Below are 21,693 nucleotides of genomic sequence, written 5' to 3' on the forward strand. Positions count from 1 at the left end.
TTGGCTTTAGCATGGAAGATTATTTTCCTAGAATACAGATTGCAGTGGTTTAGAATGCAGTAACCTCAATTTTGTCACTTGTTTGACACATTTCAGTTGTTGTAGGGCTAGTGGAAAAATCATATCAGGAAACTTTAATGGCTATGATTTTATATTAGATTTAGTCTGTTTATATATTAGTGCATGGGAGTTTGTTTGCTGTGTGTTTAGGCTGGTATTCAAGTTGGTGTTCATTCAGAGAAAGAGATTTTTGTTTTGTTCTATCAAGCCTTGTGAGGGACATAAGCATAACTTGTTTCATTTGCTTATTTTTCTCCTTCCAGCTGAGAGAGAATTACAGTTGCATTTTGCTCTGTGTGCAAGTAATAAACTCAAACATGGGATAGGATCTCTCACTGTTCTATGTTACCATCTTAGGGCCAGACTGATAATGTTCAGTTTTCACAACACAGAGTGAAAGATCATTATTCTTTTGGCTGAATGCTGAACATAAAAAGCTCCTTGGGAATATCCTCTCAGGACAAGCACTGATGTGACCAGATCTGTTGCTGTGGAACAGCAGTGGAAAACACGTTGCTTAGGGTTTGTTGTTGTTTGGTAGCTGAGGACTTGGTTTGTCCCTGCATTTGCATGCAGGGTAATTGTATAAACCAGGGTAAAATAAGTGCTGCCATTCTGATTTAGAAACCAGGTGAAGAACTGGGTGTGGGTATTATAATTACAATACTTCTATATTATGATAATCTCTAAGCAATCACATTTTGCCACAGAGTCCTGTCACTACCCTACTAGTAGCCATGGTAGGTAGAAATGTTGGTCTGGCCCAGTCGAAGTATTTTCCCCAGAAATTGTAAGATTGGGTTTGAAAGTTAGATTTTTGAGAAGATGGATCTTGGGGTGATTTTAGCTATTTCCTAATTTATATATTTGCAGCTTTATACTTTAAAGTTTACTTAAAATCCAGTGTTTGGTAAAATGATGGGTATGACTTCTGCATTTCAGTCATTGGGCATGAGAAGAACAAACTCTTGAGGCTAGAGGTTTAGAAACTAGCAATAAAAACAGCCATTACTACAAAGTAGGCTGTGCTGGTGTAGACATATGGAAGTCCATTCATTTTTGGTAGGCTCATGGTAGCCCAGGGTACAAAGTGTGAGCTCTTATTGCATGTTTTCCATTTGGTCACACTATCTGCTGCTCTTATGACTTGGTTTAAACACAAACAATGCTTCCAGATAACATCAGTTAAGTGGCTTTACCTGACAAGAGACAGGCATGGCAAGCTAACAACTTTGCCAGGCTGATAGGGGTTTGGGCACCTGAGTTTTTAAAATGTAATAGTCGGCTTGAATTGAATGGACAAATCAGCATCAAGATGGTTTTAAAAAGGAGTTAAGTGTATGCATTCACCTCATTGGAAAAGTTCAGTGCAGTGCACTCAATCCTGAGTGCACTTATCCAGTCAAATGTAAACAACCGTGGAAACTGTCCACAAATGAGATGTTCAAGATTTCTGCCTGTCTAAGGTATTTTTGAGAGGTCTTTTCTTGGCAAGCAAGAAACAGTGATATACCTAAGTTTTTGCAATGGGGTTAGTGTTTGGACAGTGTTCTTGGTGTCTGTACTTTTATATTAGGTAATTATATCATACAGAAGTATAAGTTGGTAGAACAGCACAGTAGTCAGTAAAAGATACACCAGGTAGAACATCTTTGGAGACAATCATTATAGTTTTTGTAACTGTGGACAGAAAGCTCCTGATTAACCCACCATGGACTGACAACCAGAGGTGACTGGGTGCCTGCAGAATGGTAAGGATATTATCAAACATAGCAAATTATCACTTCTGGAGGTGTCTATTACTTTTATATCATCTGACCCTTGGCTGTTTTTCTGGCAGTTGTTTCACTGCTATGATATGTTTTGGAGAACAGCTTTTTATTACTCCATTAAGTGACAAGGACTTTCTGTGACTTAATCAAAACTGCCTCACAGAGGAATATATGAAGTATGAGATCAAATCCTTTGTTTGAAAAAGCCATGTATTTGCTGGTTTCTGCAGAGGAATAGCAAATCTGATTGGTAAGAGAACCAATTGATGGGCAGACAAATTGCCTTAGTCTATTTGTGTTGAGGTAGGGTCCAGAGACTTTGTATGCCAAGGGGGTGGTATGGGAAGTTGAGGAAGATTGTGAAGAAATCTTTTTTCTGAGGCTGAGGAGAAAACTTACCATGCAATATCTTTTAGCTTAATTTAAGACATCACACTTTTGTTTTACCCAGTCAAAATGGCTTGGGGTTTGTACCACTATATTAACAACGTGTGTGATGCTGTTTGTGTCCAGAGGACATCGTGTTATAATCTTCAATCCATTTCATTATCTTCAATGACCATGCTCAGAATCCTTTCCAGAGGAGGCCTACATCAGTAATGATGTTGTTTTGTTGTTTTACTTGACATCTATTTCTATAGATGGTAACAGTTTTGTAAGAAATGTCTGAAATTGCCAATTAGGTGGAAATACAATGTGTGAACTGAAGGAAAATTACAGATTAGTATTAATAGCATAGCATGGAAACTGAAATCATTGCACCAAACTGTATTCTCCTCACACCTTTATTATCTTTATTCATTGTTGACTGAGCAGGGAATTTCCTTCTGTGGTCAGTGGCAGAGTATCCCTTTGAGAAAAACAGCTTCAGACTTCTCTGTCTTATGTGGAAGAATAATGAATATGCTTCATGTCAAATTTACTGTGCCCTGGTACAACTAGTAATAAGGATACAAGATACAAAGACAGAAGGTGTGATCCTTACACATCCTTAACAAGAAGAACATGCACTAGATAGCTTGTGTGTCATTTTATCTCTCATGCTGCCCTGTAGGTGATTATACTGAATAGATGTGCAAACATTTATGCCACAGGACTCATCTGTTTTGGGCTTTTTGTTGTTTTTTGGGTTTTTTTCCAGGTTCTAAGAACATGAGCCAAATTACAACAAATGGGGAAAATGAAGGAACTACCAAGATTATTGCACCTTCTCCAGTGAAAAGGTATGTACACCGCAGTTTCCTTGCAGCTTTTAAGAGGTTGTACAACACATTGGATAGAGGAACACATCTAGTAATTATTAGTATCAATTTATCCTGCCCTTGAGTTCAGTACCGTCTGATCATCTGCTGACAAAGGTCAGAGAGTGTTGCCGAGTAATTAATTTTATAGAACCTTCATCTTCCAATCAATGCAGAACATGGATTTCGGGTGACACATGGTTTGAAAACCCACAAATCAGCACAAGTTAATGGGAAGGCAGACAGTCTCAGGTTTAAATAGGAAAAGAACAGGTAATGGCCCAAAGGGCACTGGTCATGATAGTCCTGTGAAGTCCTATTGGTCTCTCCCCCGGGAGCTGTGGGCTGGCTGTCAGAGCCCTCAGGGCATGGGCTTTCTGTCTCTGAGCAGGGCAAGCTTGGGGTGTGTGAGCAGGGAGGAGCTGGGCACGGGCTCTCTCCCAGCAGGTTTGTGAATCTTGAACTGATTGCCCATTACACTGTTCAAATTGTAATAAAAATCGGGAATTTTTGTTCCTGATCTTTAGGAGTAGTGAATTGCCAGGGCTTCTCTAGACTTGTGTGGTCTACTGTGTCTAATTTATCAGTGCTGAAGTGTGCACATCTCTGGTTATTAAGGATATTTGAAAGGAAGAGGTAAGGCTCAGATTCAGAAAGGGGTTTATATCCCCACCCCTAATTTTAGGTGGAATTTATGTGTCTGAATTAGAAAAAGAGTGAGTCAAAACCACAGCAGCTAACTTTTGTTTAGTTGCCTGGATATCTGTCTCTGCAAGCTTGGCAATCCTGACAGGTTCTTTTCCTTGACTAAGTAACCCTTAACTGGGCTTGCTATGCACTGAAGGGTTTCACAAACTAGGTATCTGGACTGACCTCTGAGAAAGTATCTAAAAGATTTAGTGCAAATGCTTGGTGACTAGTGTTCTCTATTGCCTAGCATTTAGAGCAGTTGACCTCCAAAAAAAAAAAGCTGAGTTCAACTGCTTTCTCGTTTTGAGGGAAATTGAATACCCTATTCTGGCCCTTAGAAAATAATGCTAATTATGTGTTAAAAGAAAGTTTATGATTTTGCCACTTGGTCATGCTGAAACAAAACCATTAAGCAGAAAACAATACAGAGGTAAAGTACATGAAGGGAGGGCACAAAAAGAGATCCTGGCTCTTTCCAGTGGTGCCTAGTGACAGGACCAGGTGGGCACACACTGGAACACAGGAGGTTCCCTCTGAACATCAGGAAACAATTTTCCCCTGTGCAGATGACTGCACACTGGCAAAGGTTTTCCAGAAATGTGGTTGGAATCTTCATCTTTGGAGATGATTCCACAGCTCTCTGGGAATAATTCTGGGCAATTGAAATCTGTGTGACCCTCCTGGAGCAGGGAGCTAGACCAGATGACATCCAGAGGACCCTGACAACCCCACCATTGTGTTGTTCTGTGATTTGTAAGAAGAAAGAAAGATATAAAGCAAAAGGTACCACTATTCTATAGCACAGGTATCATAATTTTGGGAGGCATGGGAGTCTTCTGCTACAGAATTTATAACAATGATCTGTTAAAAAGAAACAGATAGGGAGCTTTTAGAGGAAGAACCAGAATAAGTGGCTCTCAATATGACAGCTTAAAAGTTTCTTACCTTGACAGTTTAAAAGCTGTTCACTGGCAGATTCTTACTGGGTCATGTTTTAGACGGTGTTAGTCACTTCCAGGAAAAAGGAAAAAAAAGGTGTTGGAAGTTGTTTTTCTATTTAGGATTTGATTCGCTTTTCTCTGTTTCTCTGTCTGCACATGCAAAACAGCTTTTGGGTCTGCCAGGCATCTTGTATGTGAGAGGCAGCACACAAAATTTGTGTAGCACTTAAACCGTTTGGAAGTTTGCTCCATCTTGTGTAATTTTTGCATTAATTGTCAGTGATGCTTGCAGAGCATCTTTCGGTAGTGTTCGCAGGCTGAGTTTTCAGGTTTAACATCTTGGTCACTGTTGAGGTCTGTAGTTAATTGCTTCTGTATAAGTGGCATAAACTCAAATTAACCCAAATAAAATCTCACATGAAATTCAGATCCTAACCCTTTCAGATACTTTGAATGAACTCACTACCTTTTCCAACTGCATTCCTGGAGATACTGCTGGTATTTGAAGAGCTGCCATGCTCTAGCTTTCTGTCTGTAAAATGTGTGTCTGCTCCAAATGAATAATGATTTGGGAATTTAATGCAGTAAATTCGCCTCCCAGGTATTTTTTTCTTTGTCTTTTTAAGATTTGAAAACAGTATTCAGTTGTTTAAGTTCAGCCTAGGTATTATTCAGTAGTTCATGCTGTGCAAATCAATTCATTTTTTCAATATGGGACAGAAATGTATTTATCTGAGTTACTTGCTCAGTATGTAGTAAGCACATATTTTTAAGCCTGGGAATAGATTGCATGCACCTATGAGTCAATAATTAATGGGTGCAGTATTAAGAAAATGATTTACCTGATAAGGTGTAATTTAATTTCTTTTCATGCTGACATACTGTAGCTTTGCATTTTGTTCACTCTGTGAGAATTAAATGATTAACTCAGTGACCTGTAGTAACCAAAGGCTGAGGTTAAAAGTGGATTAGTGAGTTAAGTAGCCACAATTCCTTCATAAAGCTGAGTCTGTCACCTGCTCTGGGGAAAGAACTCCCGGCTTGTATCCTCCTCTCTGTAAGCAACTGTAGAGCTTTTATTTTTTTTCTGCCTGAGTTGCACTTGGTAACTGTATGATGCATTAATGATTGTACAGGGTAGCTGTCAGTAATACTTCTTGATGATCTTAGTGGAAATCAATGTGGCTGCCTGCTTCTGTCTCAGGTGAACTGCTTGTCCATACAGGAAAAGAGCTCTCGAGATGGTGCTGCAGGAAAAGCTCTGCCTGACCATTGGCAAGGACAGGAGTGTGCTTCAGCTAAAAGCCACTTCCCAGTATTTGAAGTGGCAGTTATGTGGGAGCTTTAATCTGGAAGCTGTAAAACCTGACACTGTAAGAATGATAGCAATAGAGGAAGAATTGGAACATTCTACTTTTTCCCCCCCATCCCCATAGATATGGTGGGAGACTGGTTACAAACACTAATATATCTCTCAGGCCAGGTGACTGTCCTGGTACTTTGCCTTGCAGCAGTCAGTGAAGTCAGCTCTTTCACAAAAATAAAATGCGAGGTTTACTGGGGAAGGTATGAGAAGGATATGCTACTCTGTGAACCTGTGAACCTCTGTACTTGTGACCTGTCGTGTTTTGAATAGTTTTCATCACCCCGCCTTTGTTGCTCCCATTTTAAAGTCGGTACTCTACACCTGGAAAAGTGGTAGAGAAATATGATAAGGATAATCTGAAGTATGTGGTGACTCCTGTGCTGGGAGAGATTAAGTAGATTGTGGTTCTTCTACTTGGAAAAGAGATTAGATAGTTAAAAACGTGTAAAAAAAATTAAGGGGTGGAGTTTTTGATGAGGGAGCCATCATTCATAGCTATTTGTTTTTCTTTATTTCTTTCTATAATCACAGAAACAGTCAGGAACAAGGGATGGAAGTTTTGAATCACGTGGAAGTTTTGAAATAACCTTAAATAATTGTTTCTGTCATAGCCAGATACTGGAACATACTCCTACTAGGCACTATTTATGACAAAAATTTAAAAATGTTTGAAAGGGATTTAAGTAAGTCCATGGAAGAAAAGTTTCGTTAAGAGCTTTGTAAAATGAAAAGGAGGTAAAGCCTCTGATTCAATAATCTCATAACTACATATTATGGAAGATTATGAGATCATGTTGTATGTTTGCCCTACTGTTAGACTTCTTGCTTAAGTATCTATTCTTGTTTATTTGTAGACAGGATTGCCCATTTTTCTGACTCTGTGGTACCACAATTATGAGCTTGCAGAGATTAGTTTTTTTTTTTTTACTTCTGCTTTCTCCTTCCCGTTATAATTGCTCTTTTTAGGAGAGATTTTTCAACATAGCAGCTCTTTGCCCTCTTTCACCTAACAAATAAGTAACTATATGCCAGGGTGGGTCTCTCGAATGAATGTATCCCTTTAAAATTAAATTTTAAGTGGTCAGCATAAAAGAAAATGTGATCTGTGCACAATGGTATTTTTTTTAAAAAATTAATATATACATATGTATATATCTGTACTCTTATTTAGCTTTAAAAAGATGAAAAATGAAAATAGTCCAGAAACACAAAGAAGTAAAACAGGCGCTCCATGGGAGGAAAATGGCCCACAAAGGTAAGGCAAGACTTGATGTCTTAGGTATTATGCAATGGTAAGTATCATACCACAGCAGAAGGCTGAAGGTTATTAATATAATATATTAATGTTTTATTTGATTCGTAATAGATTTGAATTGCATGTGAACAGATAGGTTCTTTCATGGATAAATAAACAGTAAAAAATTAGGAAAGTATGTGTAAGAAGAGGTAGCCAGTGAATGAATGTCAGCAGTGGCTTTCTACAGAGATCTGTTTATAGACCTCTGATATTTAGTATATTTGTCAGAGAATTTGAAAAAGGGATAATAAAGTTTGGTGATGATACAAAATTGTTTAGGATAGCGAGAAATTTTTCTGTGAAGAGTAGCAGAAAAGTGTGCCTAAAGTGTGACTGATGGGTAGATTCTGTTGAGTCAAAAAATGTAAAGAGAGGTACATGAGGACAAAAAAAAACCCCCTAGATTTCTGATTAATGTTAAGTGCTGTGAAATTATGACGGATAACAAAGAAAACATCAGCTGTGTATCAGTCAGAAAAACAATTAGCAATTATTAGTAAATCAAGAGAACAGCATTATGCCGTTATATAAATTGGTGGATCACGTATGTACTCCATGAATTTTGGAAGCAGTTCTGATGTCCTTATCTCAGGAAAAGGAATAGGCTTTGAGAGGGGTGGCAAAGGTGATGAAAAATGTGAAAGTCTCTTCAGTAAATCTGTACAAGGAGCAAGGGCAGAGGTAGACAGGAATTTTCCTTCAGACTTTAAAAGAGGCAGTTTCAGGGGATTACGTCTAGAAAATCACAAATCATACTGAGAAAAATGTAAGCAATCAGGACTCTATTTTTCCAGCAAAAGAACTAAGGATCTTCAGGTGAAGCTATTGAAGGTGGGTTAAAAGTGTTGATAAAGGCAGTCAGTAGTGACTCACCATGAGTAGGAGACCTCTTTGCAAGGAGGTGAATTCCTGGTGGAAGCTGGGTGAGTCATGGAACAAAAATCCTGAAGGGCTTCTGAAGACAGAGGTGCAGCAGCTGGGAATGGTGTGGGACTCAGGCAGCACTGAGAGCTGTATTCAGGTTTTTGCTTCTTGTAGTTAGTTGTTCACAGCTGCTGTTGGAAACAGGCTACTGAACCAGACAGCATGTGAAGTGTAATCCAGAATGGTCCTGCTTTTCTATGGCAATTCAGATCTATACCTGATGTGTCATTTGGGGCACCCTGATGATTTACCCCTTGTGCTCCTTCTGTAAACACAGTAGTTTCTTATGAGCAAAGCAGCGAGCAAATATTCTCTTGCTAGGACTGACCTTTCTTTGGTTATTTTTAGAAAAGTGGTGTCGTCTTGTCACTTTATGTCTCCAGTGTTTCAGTTGCTCTCAGGATAGCAGGAATTTTAATCTTGCAGGAGTCAAACAATAGTAGGATTGAGCAAATCTATTAATTCTAAAGCACTATGCAGACTGTGTTGCACAGAGGCTTTCACAGCTCTTACTGAGATGAGCTGTGGGAACTTTTCACCTGTGCAGAGCAGTGCTGTAATCAGCTGTCTGCAGAAGCAGATAAAGAAGAATGTATTCAATTTGAAGGCAAGAGGCTATTAGGAAAGCAGAAAGAATGCTGGAGCTTGGAACACCTCCAATCCATTGGCAGAGGTTTGCATGGATGAACAAAAGAGAAATGAAGATAGAATTTTTTCTTGTTCCCAAGCATCAGCTCTGTGATGAAGATGTATGTAATGACAGAACATGGCAAGTTTTCATACTTACATCCATGGAAAGCAGGAAGAATGCCTAGCTCTGGGTTGGATACACCATACTGAAGCACAGAAATTTTATTATGGTAAAAGAATATTAATAAACTACAATCTATATTTTGTAAGCTTAGAGTTGTTGACTTGGCAATACTAAGAGTCTCTCCCCTACGTTTCAAGGTTTAGTGTGAAAAATTTATTTCTAGAAAGCAGTACTCTCTGCATTTACACAGAACACCCACTAACACACAGAAAAACACATATAGCCGAATATTCACCTGTGCGTGTATGTGTGTGCATGAATCTTTTCATTCTTGTTAGCTGAATCTCAGTTAGTTGGTCTAACTGCCCTGGAAATTTTAAAGCTGACTCTTTGCTCTTACTTTTTAATCTTAGTGGACTGTATAATTCTGCCAGTGACCGCAATAAATCACCAAAGTTTCCTTACTCTCGCCGAAGGAACCCATCCGGTGGCAGTGAGAATGAGTCTGGGCAGCCAGTTCGGAGGAGGTAAGAGCCTCAGGATTAATTACTATCAGCTTCTCTGTGTAGAAACTTGAGATCCTGCATGCTCAGTGTTCAGCTTGTGGAGGCACAGCTGGGTCCAAGGAAAGGGGGTATTCCAGGGGCCAGTTGTCATTAAAAAAAAACACCTGAGCAAGAATACCACAGCTGTTTCTGGAAAGGAAGCTTTGGTCAGGTTGTTTGCTTGTATGCTGTTGTGGGAAAATGATGTTAAAAACGTTAAACGTTGTGTTATTGGCATGTGCAAGATTCCTTTAGTTACTGGAGTTCTTTTTGCCTGGTGAATGAAAGCACTGATGGATGTGCTTGCTTGACAGTGAGCTTCCAAAGCAGTGTTGTAAGTACATTTCTTTGTTTAACTCCCCCAAGGATTACACAGATGAGCCATAAAGCTGTCTTCAACAGTCCCATATGTGAACCACTTTGCATTAGAGAGGACACCAGCAAAAATACAACTCTGTGACACTTTCAGTTGGTACAAGCTGAACTGAATGACTTAGAGGAGTAAAATAGAATGGATAGAGTCTGTGCTGTGTGCACTTGACCATGTCCAAAGAGCAAATTACAGGGACAGTTCTGAAACAATAGAGTATTGAGAGACTGTGTGTTACCTGGGATGATTTGTCCTCCTGAGAAGCTCCTTTCATCACTGGGGCACCCTGCCTGTTGCTGTGATCTGTTATGAAGTATAAACAAACACAGATACTGTGCCATATTCATTGCAGTCTTCTAGAAGTGCCTTAGGAGCCAGTACATGAGAGTTACATCTGTTTCTGACAGCTCTGAAATAAGTACTGGTTGGCCTTCAAAGCCAGAGCTTGCAAGGGGTCTCTGACAATGCAACTAAATTGATGAGGAAATCTAATGTGATGTGGAGCTTTTATCCTTGTCAGGTTTCTGAACCGTTTCAGACCTTTTATCTGCCATTAGCTGTCTGGGACAGGAGAGAAGAAACTCCCCCAGAGTGCATGCTTAGTGACCTCAAATAAATCAGTGTAACTCTCAGGCAGTGGAGTCATGTTTATTTGCTCTGTGAGATAGAGGCCTTGTAGGTGTTAACAGCAGTGTGTTTCCTGAATGGGTTTTGTCATGTTTTAACCTCAGCCAGGCCCCAGGCAGCCCTTCACTCACTCCTCCACCAGCAGGATCAGGAAGAGAATCAGAAAGGTAGGAGGTAGAAACCTTGTCAGTTGGGAAACAGTTTAACAAGGAAAGCAAAACCCACCCACACAAGCAAAGCAACACAAGGAATGAATTCCCTCCTTCCCATGGTTGAGCAGGTGTCCAGCCATTTCCAGCGGAGCAGGGCCCCATCACACTAACAGTGACTTGGGAGGACAAATACCATCAGTCCAAACATTCCCCCTTCCTCCTTCTTCCCCACACTTCATACACTGAGCCTGATGTCACAATATCTGGAACATCTCTTTGGTCAGTTTGGGGTTACCTGTCCTAGCTGTGCCCTCTGCCAGCATCCCATGTACACCTGGTCTCCTCCCCAGTGTCACCTTGCCTCTCTGCAATCCTTGCTCAGCAATAACAAAAGCATGTCTCTATTATCAACCCTGTGTTCAGCACAGCCCCCTGCCTGCCACTGTGAGCAAAATTAACTCAATTGCAGACAAAACCAGCACAGGTTTTCTAATGCATTACTAGCTCAGTTGACAGAAGTACTTGTTTGGCTTTGTAAAAACAAAAGAGTAGAGATGTGCAATGTGAAGCTCTCTCATATCAAGAAAAAAAGCGTTTGTGCATTGTGCAGCAGGAAATGGTTTTTGTCATCTGGGATTTTAATTGGGCTGATCTAGTCAGTGGACAGACAGTCATGCCAATAGCAAATTTTCTCTTGAACTACCACATGAACAAAATGTTTTTAGAAGTCTTATCTCATATGTGAGACTGTGAAGACTGACAATAGTAGGTGGATTTTAACTTAATTATGTCTTCCTGAGTCTTGGTTTTATTCATGCACTTTCCTTTTCCAACTGTTAATAACAATAGCTGTACTGTTTATGCACTCTTTACTGGAGTTAGGAGGAAACCACCAGGCTTTGCTATGTTGGAAACAGTAGGAAACTCTAAAGGCGGCATACTCTGTTTAATTTTGAAATCAAGGGTTTGCAATGAGAGCTTGGCTTCAAAAATCATGGCTTCAAAACTTATTGTAAAGGTGTCCTGAAAGGTTTAAAACAAGTACATGCTTTATTTTCTCCACCTGACATCATACTGTGAAAAAAAAAACTAAAACACTTTGGGATTTTTTTATGGGTATGTTTTTTAATGTTTTGTGTATTTGTATTAAATAACTGTATGACATTTCATTAAAACTTCTTTAATGTCACAGGAAAAATCAAAACAGTGGTGAAGATTCAGATTTAAAGCAAAGGAGAAGGTAAATATATGATCTGTAGCAGCTATGAAATTCAAGTGAAGGTACTGGTCATGGTGCCATTCACTGCATCTCCTTCTTTCCTTCTTTCTCCCTCCTCTTCCTAAGTGTATAAAAGGTTTGTTGTGTTACGACTTTTAAATTTTTTATTTCTTATCTTTTGCTGAAACGCTCTGTGGCACAGTCCCACCACAGCAGAGGGTCTTGCAGCACATTGTTACTATGTTAGAAGCATGCTGTGAAGGTTTTCTAAGGGCTTATCTGCAACTTGAAAGTGAGTTCCATAAGTTCTAGCTTTTGGATGTTGAATCTGCAGATTTGTTTTTGCTTCTCCAGCCTCCCTACCCACTTTTAATTAATCTGTTTTGCAAGCAAGTGTGCTGTCATCTGAGATTAATTGTTCTGCCAGAGATAAGTGCAAAGGTATATGTAACTCCTGATGGTCCTCTTGCTGTCTTGCACATTTTTGGCTGATTTTTTCTTAAGTTTCTCCTCCCTGCCTCCATCTCCCCTTTCAGACTTGACTAGTTGTCACATTTCAAATAAAATGCAGGTGTGAGTTTGGGTGTGCCCTTCAACAACTTCAGCTTTCGGCAGATTTTTGCCACATCTGCTTGTCATGACACTGTTTAGTGCTTCTCCTTGCTCCTGGGCTCCTGCTTGCACTGCTGGAATAAGGACACAGTGAAGTGCATTTCAATGTCAGAGGTTCCTGGAGCTTGGGAAGGAGAGGAGGCTCTCCCAGCATCTGAATCACTAATGCAGCACGGGAAAGGAGCTCTGGCAGAGATACAAACATCTCGGGACAATCACAGGAAGCCGCAGAGAGTGCTCACATACTTTGTACTTACTATGAGATAACAGAATATTTTTTGGAAGGATGTTACCATTACAAGCTGCCAGTGATAATCCTGTGATAGATGTCCAGCACATAAAACTGAGAAGATTTAGTTAAGCATCCCAGGTGAAAAGCCTCAGCACTCAGGAGGAACCTCTTCCCAGAGGTTTGTTATTGTATATTGCAAAAGACCTTCTCACTTCTTCACAGTTTGGCTATTCTCCTCTCATTTTAATCAGAAAAAGACTGTGCCAGGATGTGAGATTTCCTCAGCCCTCCAAACCCTCTTCCAGGCAGTATTTGTTGTGTCTTTTGTAAAACTGACTGTGACTTCTTTCCTGCTCCTTATGCTAGAGTATATAGGTATTCTACCTGCAAAATATCAAATATATTGCATGACAAGGAAAACAGAGGAAAAAAGGACAAAAGGTACCTTTAAAATTGTCAGTGATCAGGATGATCTCATGTGTTCTTACACCTGATTTAGGAAACTTTTTCCCACCCATTTTTGGTATTTTATTCAATTCTGTAGAAGATTATATTTAATATCCAGTAAAAGATAATATTCTGACAATAAGTATGAACAGCTGCCACTCAGCTGACTGCTCGGTATCCCCACAAGTGCTTTCCTGGCAGGGAACACAAAGGAATTCAATGTGCAATGTGCAAAAGGTGGATCAGATTTCCATTCCCAAAAAGTTAGAGAAAGGCTTATCTTGAGTTTGATCAAATTGGATGTTTTATATTGTACTTTGCCTGCCATGCTGTCATTTCTGGCTGTTTTGGTACCTTATGAGGTAAATTACTTAAATCACTTAAAGTAAAATTTTCTTATACTAAAAAATACAGAAGAGTCATGCTAATGACATGGAAGTGTGAAGGAACAGTGTTGCTTACATTACTTATTAATGTTGATGTTAGTGGAATATTTATTAAACATCTGATAAGACTGGGGTGTGGAAAGGTATGCTTTTGCCTGTGTAAGGTCTGCTGGAGGTCTGGAACACTTATTACTCTTAACTCTTCCATTGTGCTTGAGTGACTCTTTTTGACACCATCTTTTAATTTTCCATCTTCCTTTGGGGTTACAATTTTCCATAGTAACACACATATTTTTTATTCCCACTTTGAGTTTTGCCCAGAAAAGTCTATTTTTATCTGGCAATGTGGATAAACTGATTTTAAATTATGAACATGAAGTTTGGGGATGGGGATGTCACCAAAACTGCTGGAAAAACAAAAACCCTCCAACAACATTTTTTAGTATTAGAGAATCAAGGTATTACTTTATTCTGGCCAGGATGTGCAACAGAAATAACTTAATCCACACGTACATAGACTGGGTGTGCCGAGGAAATAATTCCATGACACATACCTTTTACCAGATTTTTCACTAACTTTATACAGTCATAACCCATAGAGATTCAGTGGTTCAATGTTCATTGGGTCCAAGTTATGTAGTTCTTAGTATTTGGTTGTCTATTGGATATGAATTTGTGGACCTCTCATGCTAATTTGGCCCACATTCTTATCTCTCCTTTCCCGGACCAGGTGTCTCCGACCATGCCAGGGTTGATGTTTAGAGTTGATGGTCATTAATGGTCGTTGATGGGCTTTGTCTTTTGTGTATCTTCTGTGCTATTCCCAGTCTGTTGAGATGTTAAGTTCATCAGGCCTTGCCTGGTGGAACAATGCCCTGAAACACTTCAATTCCCTTCCCCTGGGGCAAAGGTGAACAAACCTAACTAAAGCTATATTAAAAAAAAAAAAAAAAAAAAATTGGTATCTTTTCCAACGGGGAGAAGTTTCTTCTCTGGGGGAAATTTCACTTTGCCAAATTTATTCCCTTCAGGCAAGCTGAGTTGAACTGATTTTCCTAGACTTTAGCTGTCCTATTATTCTGAGACATTTTTGTTTGAATGGGAGCTATTTGAGCTAATGATTTCCTAATTTAGGAGAGAACGGAGAGGGACTCCATAGACCGAGGAATTTAAAGGCTCAGCAATTTGATGAAGGCAACCATAATTCACTTTTATTAAGGAGAATTTCACGAGGCTCTCAGATGTGTCAGAATGACATCTGTAACAGAGTCCTGGTTTAGTCCTAGTCCTCTAGAAAGCAGAATGGTGTGTGCCTGACCAGATAGAACAGTCCCAGGTTGCATCTGTGCTGTTCCCTGGGAGCAATCTTCTCTTGTCCTACTTGGACTCTTCTTCCTAAATCATTAGAATGTGCAGTGAGCAGGTGCTGCTCAGCAACTTCCTACCGTGTCATGAAAGGCTTCCCCTTACCTGTTACTTACACCTAGGAAATTGCCTTGTCTCCTTGGCTTGTTTGAGGTGTAGTTTAACAAATCTGTCCTCTTATGAATGTCAGCTATCCAAGAGCAAAAGAAAAGCCAGAGAACATAAAAAATATGTATCTCTACCAGCATCATGAGGAGTTATCCCGTTATAGCTCCTATTTCATGGCCAGAGACCTCAGAAGAAAAATTCTGTTTTCCATTGCAGCAAAACCATCACTTATTACAATTCCAGACAGCCTAAATCCTTGTAGACCAGCTCCTGTTAATATCAGTCAGCTTTCCTCATTAATCAGCTGGGCTGTCAGTGTAGCAGAGAAAAACATCTGTCTTCGGGGACATTTATGGATCACAGAAAGGTTCAAGTTGGGAAGACCTTTTTCATATCATCAAATCCAGCCATTCCAAGACCATCCTCACATTAAAGAATGAACGGTCCAAGCCAGATTTTGATGAGACTGCCAGCTCTTAGAACCCAGTCAGTGGTATAGTGGCAGTCCTGGTTTCTTGGACCAAAGCCCTGACAGTTGGTCTGTCTAGTGCAAAATGCAATCACGGATTTAAGGGTCTAAGGTAGTGGAGAGGAGTTTGCTTGTAGCTAGTGCAGCCTTCTTTTTTCCATAAGGAGCAACACCTAATGTAACTACTGTTACTGGTGTTTCTTCCATGCTGCCTAACATTCTTTTCAGGCAAGCTGGGTCGAGCTGATTTTCCTAGACTTTAGCTGTCCTGTTCTTCTAACACATTTTTGTTTGCATGGGAGATATTTGAACTAATGATTTTCTAATTTAGGAGAGAGAGAACGGACTCCATAGACTGAGGACTAAGGAACTTATGGGATGGAAGTTGAGGGGAATAGAAAATATAGATCTGTAAGCGTTTTGTTTTGCCTGCAAACCCAGAATTCTGTGTAATTTTTTGGGGTGTACCACAATGTGCTAGAATAAAAGAGCCATACAGATTAGACATGAAACATTTCATATGTCCAAGAGACACACTGATGTAGCATATACAAAAAGAATGCTGAATGATAAAATGATACAAATTTTAAAAAATAAATGAAACAGTGAAATTATTCAAAATGCAGATAGCACTCACCTGGTACTACACTGTCTTGGTTTGAAAGACAGGTATCTGCCGAAAGAGACAGGGGCCTATTTTTTGAAAAAGGGAGTATAACCCACTCCTCCCTTCAGTCTACTATGATTTTGAAATTAAAGGGCTCTCAAGTGAAGATATGGTGGGTAGGAATAGCAGTTCTTTACTGATATATATATATGTAACAAGAGAAACAAACCACAACAACAATAACTGCGAGATCAGCAGTAGCAGAGCAGCAAACCCAGTGAACAGTTCTCCCGGCTGTGGACACCTTTCCTGTGCGGTGCAGTCTCCGTTCTGGCGCTGCCTGCCAGCTCTCGCTGAGCAGGGAGGAGATGCGGTGATCCCACGGGGCTGGAGGGCGCTGCGGTGAATGGCGTCTGTGTCCCTGATGGGAAGGGCGGAGGGGAGACGCTGCTCTCGGATCCCAGGGCAGTGTCAGTCCTGATGCTCCAAAAGGATGTGCTGGAGTCAGTAGGAGATGAGGGAGAGCGTCCAAGCAGGGAGGCTGTGGGAAGGCAGCTCCCGGTGTCAGCGCGGCAGAGCCGAGTTTTTAGTGACCGTCCTTCTCCGAGCCAGACAAGCGAGAGCAGCCCCTACCCCACCTCTCCTTTTTCCCGTGTTCCCCCTCTCCCCACTTCTTGCAAGAGAAATTTAGTAGCTACTGAGCTTGGGTGCAGCTCCAAATACTTTGCATCACAATGGGAAAAATTCGACCCCCAACATACACTCTGGACGCACTACTTTTGAAGCAGTTCTTCCTAATCAATTAATGAGAAAAAGATAATATGACTTTCAGGTGTAGACAAGCACTCTAGAGCTTTTTAATTCTGATTTTCTGAGTAATGTCTTTGCAGTGTTGTTCTTTCCTCATTTTGCACTGCAGTAATTCTTGTCTTAGTGATAAATTCGTCCTGAGATGTTGCTTTTCTTTTCTCCAGGTCACGGTCCCGCTGTAACACCAGCAGTGGCAGTGAATCCGAAAATTCCAACAGGGAGCACCGGAAGAAGAGAAACAGGTGCCAATATATTAAATATTATAGGCAGGGAGACATGAAACATAGACAAATGGGCATGGACTTTCCTCAGATAAACCTAGTAAGAAGGGATCTATCATATTTTATGTATATAGAGTCCTCCTGAGGCATCTTAAGGCCCTTTTCTGAATAAGAAGAGTGATCATTGCCAGAATACATCATTATAGTTGCATGCAATGAATGCCTGCCCTCCTGTTGTTTGGGAAGAGCTCAGTAATGAACCACAAGATCAAGTACAGGGCACTTACAAAAGACTTGCAATATAAATGCAAATAAAGTGGATAATGTCTTGATATTCTCACCATATACTTTTACTTCACAAATTCAAGTGCAGATCTTTTCAAACAGAAAGTAAGCTGTTGAGAAGTAAAAATACTTTTAGTGGATATGAATCTCAATGTTGTTTTTAAATTCATGTATTAATTGTATAAATATTTTGTCTTCCAAAATGTTAGGTGCGGCCTAAACCCAAAATGTGTACAACATCAAGTTTTAAAAGGATAGCAATAGTTCATATCAAGTGATGCTAACAAGTTCTATATTATATATTCTATTTTTCTTGTTACTAGCATGAAAAAGATAGCATAATTATTGACTTCCTATAACTTCTCTTCAAAGTTGTGTATTTTGTGTTGCAGTGGATATAACAACATCCTATAGGTATTTCTGAAAATATACTTTTTAAAAGCACATTGAATTTCCTCATATTGCAAAAACAGTAAAAGAGAAATGTAACTAGACAAAAGAGGAAGTGTTTTAAGGCAAAGTTTCTAAGTTACTGTCTGCATGAGCTGCCATCATTTCTTCATGTCTTATATTCGTGATAAATGATTTCCAGATCTCTGGAAGCTCTTAGAAATAATTACATGCTAGATAGTGCTGCAGGAGTATGAAGTATAATTACATTTTCAGCATGACTTACAGTAGTTAAAGAAAATGTTAAAAAATCATTGTGACACTCACATGGGATTGCATAAAGCACATCTGAGACATAAGATTTCTTTGAGGCTTACCTAAATTAGAGCATAGTCTTGTAAGGCACTTGGCTAACAATAACCTAGTGTGCATGGAAGGTTTGTTTTCCAGCTGAAGTTTAAATGACATGCTGAGTGTAGTTTCAGTGATCAGAAGTAAATGGTATTTTGTATCCCTTTCTCCCATAACACTCTTGCCAGGTCTTTTCCCTCATGTGAAACTCCTTGTGCAGGGAGCTCCACAAGCAAGTGAACGAAATTAGAGACTGACCACAAGAATGTTTTTAAGAACTCCTGGTAATATAAAGACTGAATTGTAAGAAGGATTAAGTACTGCCTATAATTTTTTGAAGACTAAAAGGGCCTTTATCAACCCTTCGTGACTTCATGGAAAAAAAAAATTTAAAAAGTCAATTTTTTTGTTGTTGTTTCTAAGTTTTTCACATTTTCAGAAATGTAAGAGCAAAAATGTTAATGCTTCAGCATCTCTTGTTCTTAGGTGATCACTTGAAATCCAACCAGATAAAAGATTATTATCAGTGTTCAATTAAACAAGTACTAAATGAGCTGGAAGTCTAAGACTTGTTCCTTGTGATCAGGTGCAGGAAAACAACCAGTTGTAATGAATTTCTGCATTTTGTTAGCAGCCACAGCAGGAACATAACAAGCTGAAAGGTCAGAGGCACTGAGTAGCTTTCCTGTTTTCAGAGAGGAGCTAGCCCTAGCTGGGTTAAGTAGAACATTATAATGAGGCTTGCAACTGCTGTTACTCAAATTTCTGCTGTTGCATAGACAAATAACAATTTATTTCCCAGTACAATAACCAGGTCCCTGACAGAAAATTGTTTTATTTTATTGGAATAAAATGACTAAAATGAATAACGTTAACCAAAGAAATCTGCTTCTGGTCATAGTAGAGTAGAATATATTGTTCACATGACAAGAGATCACTGTGAACTATTTGCCAGAAGAAAACAAATTATCAGAGAAAACCAGAAATGTAGATGAGAGCTTCTGAAGGTAGAACACTAGAAAAATCTTAGGGAAAATGTTTTTACCTGAACTCAATCTTTGAGGTTTCACTCCATTATATGAATGTTTTCTCCTAAGCAGATGTTCATATGAAAGTGAAGAAGAACCTGTGATGAGCATATTTCAGTCACAGAAGAAATGCATTTGGGTTTTCAATTCTGTGGTCAAAATTTATTGTGTTGATAAAAATATATTAAAGGAGCAGACAATGTGTACCAAAGCATAGTTTCCTTCCTGACTACACTTAGAAGATGCATTGGATTAGAATCAGAGGGTGACTGAATGGCTGAGGCTGGCAGGGACCTCTGGGTGCCACCCGGTCCAGCCACTGCTCCAGCAAGGCCATCAAGAGCCAGGCGCCCAGGACCCTTCCCATGTAATGGGAAACTGTAATGGGCTTTCAGTACAAGGGCAACAGTTTTTATTCAAAAGTACATTTGAATAGAAATTTAAGATTTGAGCTAAACTTCTTCCAGCTTTTTTTTGTTGTTGTCATCTCCGTCACCAAAAACCTAAAAAATTTGCCCCAAAATTATTAGAATTTTAACATTGCATTTAAATAATATATTTCATGTAGAGATTGTGGTACCTTGGTCATCTTTTACCATGTTAAAAGTGAGCATACTACCTTTCTTTGCAGTTGGAAAATGTATGTTTCATTTCTTCATGTCTCCATCTAGTAGAGTTCTGCTGTGGTGCAACACTACTTTGAGTGTGCTGACACTGCTTGTTTTAATAGCTGCAATGCTAACTTTATATATTTAGATTTTTTGTACTTTTGTGCAAGTGTGTGGGAGGCAGTGGGTGCTATCTATACCATATGGGAAGATTGCTGTTTGCACAAATTGGATTATTTGGGATGAAAATCACAACTCATTACTTGTTGCTGTGTGAGTCCTATTAAATCCTTAGATAGAAGTTTATGTTAATACCTGTCAGCAGATTACAGATTTTAAAAGAATTGCTTAGAAATCAAAACCTGAGGTTGCAGTCTTCTCCAGATGCTTCATACCATTTGGTAAAGTTGTGGCTGTTTACAGTAGTTGGGGATTGAGTTCAAAATTCATTATGCATGTGAGAGAAAATCTGATTAAAGGAAAAGCAGAAGCTTGTGTAGCTGGTTTAGCCTGATACAATTCTAAACTCAAAGAGAAAAGTACATCTGAAGTGAAGAGCAACAACAACATACTTTGCATTGCCTACATCTACAGTGCAATCCCTTTATCTCTGTTGGCTTCTTTGTTTGTTTTACCTGTCAGTCTTCCCCTCTGGTTTTTCCAGTATTCCAGTCATACCATCTGATCAGACAATCCACACTTGGGTGATACTTTCCAGGGATGTTTTGAAATCCCTGCTGAATTTTTAATTCGCTGCTGTGAAAAGCATATCCATTTGCTCCACTACCTTAGCACTTCATCCCAGCAGTCATATGTGTAACCTCAAAACTGGGAAGCATTGTGGAACATTGATTAAACACTGCCTGGCTGCCTGGAGGGCTGTGGCATTGTGGATTTACTGCAGCCTGCTAACAATTGTGCTGAGTTGTCAGGATTTTGGTATTTGTGTTTCAATCTGTAATGCAGTCCATTAATGAATTCATTGATTTTAAAGAAACCAAATTTTAAAAAGAAGAAATAAAAGGCATAGCATGTCATTTAGATCACACAAGCCATGACAGGGACAAAAGCCTCAGGGGATAGTGCAGAAGGAATGCCATGGATATCTGCATGCATCCTGAGTTTTGTTGCAGGTTAGGATGAAAGAATGATTCTTGTCAGTGGAGACTCACCAAGGCAATTTTTCCCTAGATCCTAGGAAGGTGCATGCTGCAGCAAAGTACTCGTGAAAGTTGTAACAGTAGAACTTTTTATCATAATGTGGGTCTCCGATTTGGTGCAGATGAAGTAGAGTGGAATATGTAAACAGGGAAAAGAATCCAGATTTTCAGCTTGGGCTGGGAAAAATAATTAAAGTTGTGGGTCTGTCCTTAAAGGCATGGATTGTTACATGTTTGGCTCATGCTGTTTCTAAATAACAAATCAGCGAGTTTTCTTTTATATAGCTCTTACACTTCAATGTAGTTCAGGAGCATTAGTTAAAATTTAGCAAGATGAAAGGTTAACTACAGCATTGCAGGGGCTGGACTTTTTGGGGAGCGGGGAATATCCCATTGCTTCTCAGAGCATCCTGGGCTGAGAGCCCTAGACTAAACTCTTGGTACCTCTTTGGCAGATTACGGCAGGAGAACGATATGGTTGACTCGGCTCCCCAGTGGGAAGCTGTGCTGCGGCGGCAGAAGGGGAAAACCCAGGCAGACCCAAACTACCGGCGGTCCAGGCACAGATCTCGATCGTATGTAACCCTACACCCTTTGATGTGTAAATTAAGGCTGTTGAATCATGTTAAAGAGCAGGAGGAGCATCTCCAGTGTGG

At 39.7% G+C, this 21,693-nt stretch overlaps 1 protein-coding gene across 1 annotated transcript in view; it reads left to right on the top strand.

Moving 5' to 3' along the window:
• EPB41L4A (erythrocyte membrane protein band 4.1 like 4A) overlaps positions 1-21,693 on the top strand; it is a 119,219-nt gene that overhangs the window by 84,911 nt on the left and 12,615 nt on the right. Inside the window, exons 13-18 of the mRNA XM_014877309.2 lie at positions 2,974-3,055; positions 7,242-7,325; positions 9,459-9,572; positions 11,932-11,979; positions 17,159-17,236; positions 21,493-21,612. Of these exons, the coding sequence (XP_014732795.2) occupies positions 2,974-3,055; positions 7,242-7,325; positions 9,459-9,572; positions 11,932-11,979; positions 17,159-17,236; positions 21,493-21,612 (526 nt within the window). The remainder of the gene's footprint in view (positions 1-2,973; positions 3,056-7,241; positions 7,326-9,458; positions 9,573-11,931; positions 11,980-17,158; positions 17,237-21,492; positions 21,613-21,693) is intronic.

The sequence above is a fragment of the Sturnus vulgaris genome, chromosome Z (assembly GCF_052056855.1).
Source record: "Sturnus vulgaris isolate bStuVul1 chromosome Z, bStuVul1.hap1, whole genome shotgun sequence".
Taxonomy (NCBI): domain Eukaryota; kingdom Metazoa; phylum Chordata; class Aves; order Passeriformes; family Sturnidae; genus Sturnus; species Sturnus vulgaris.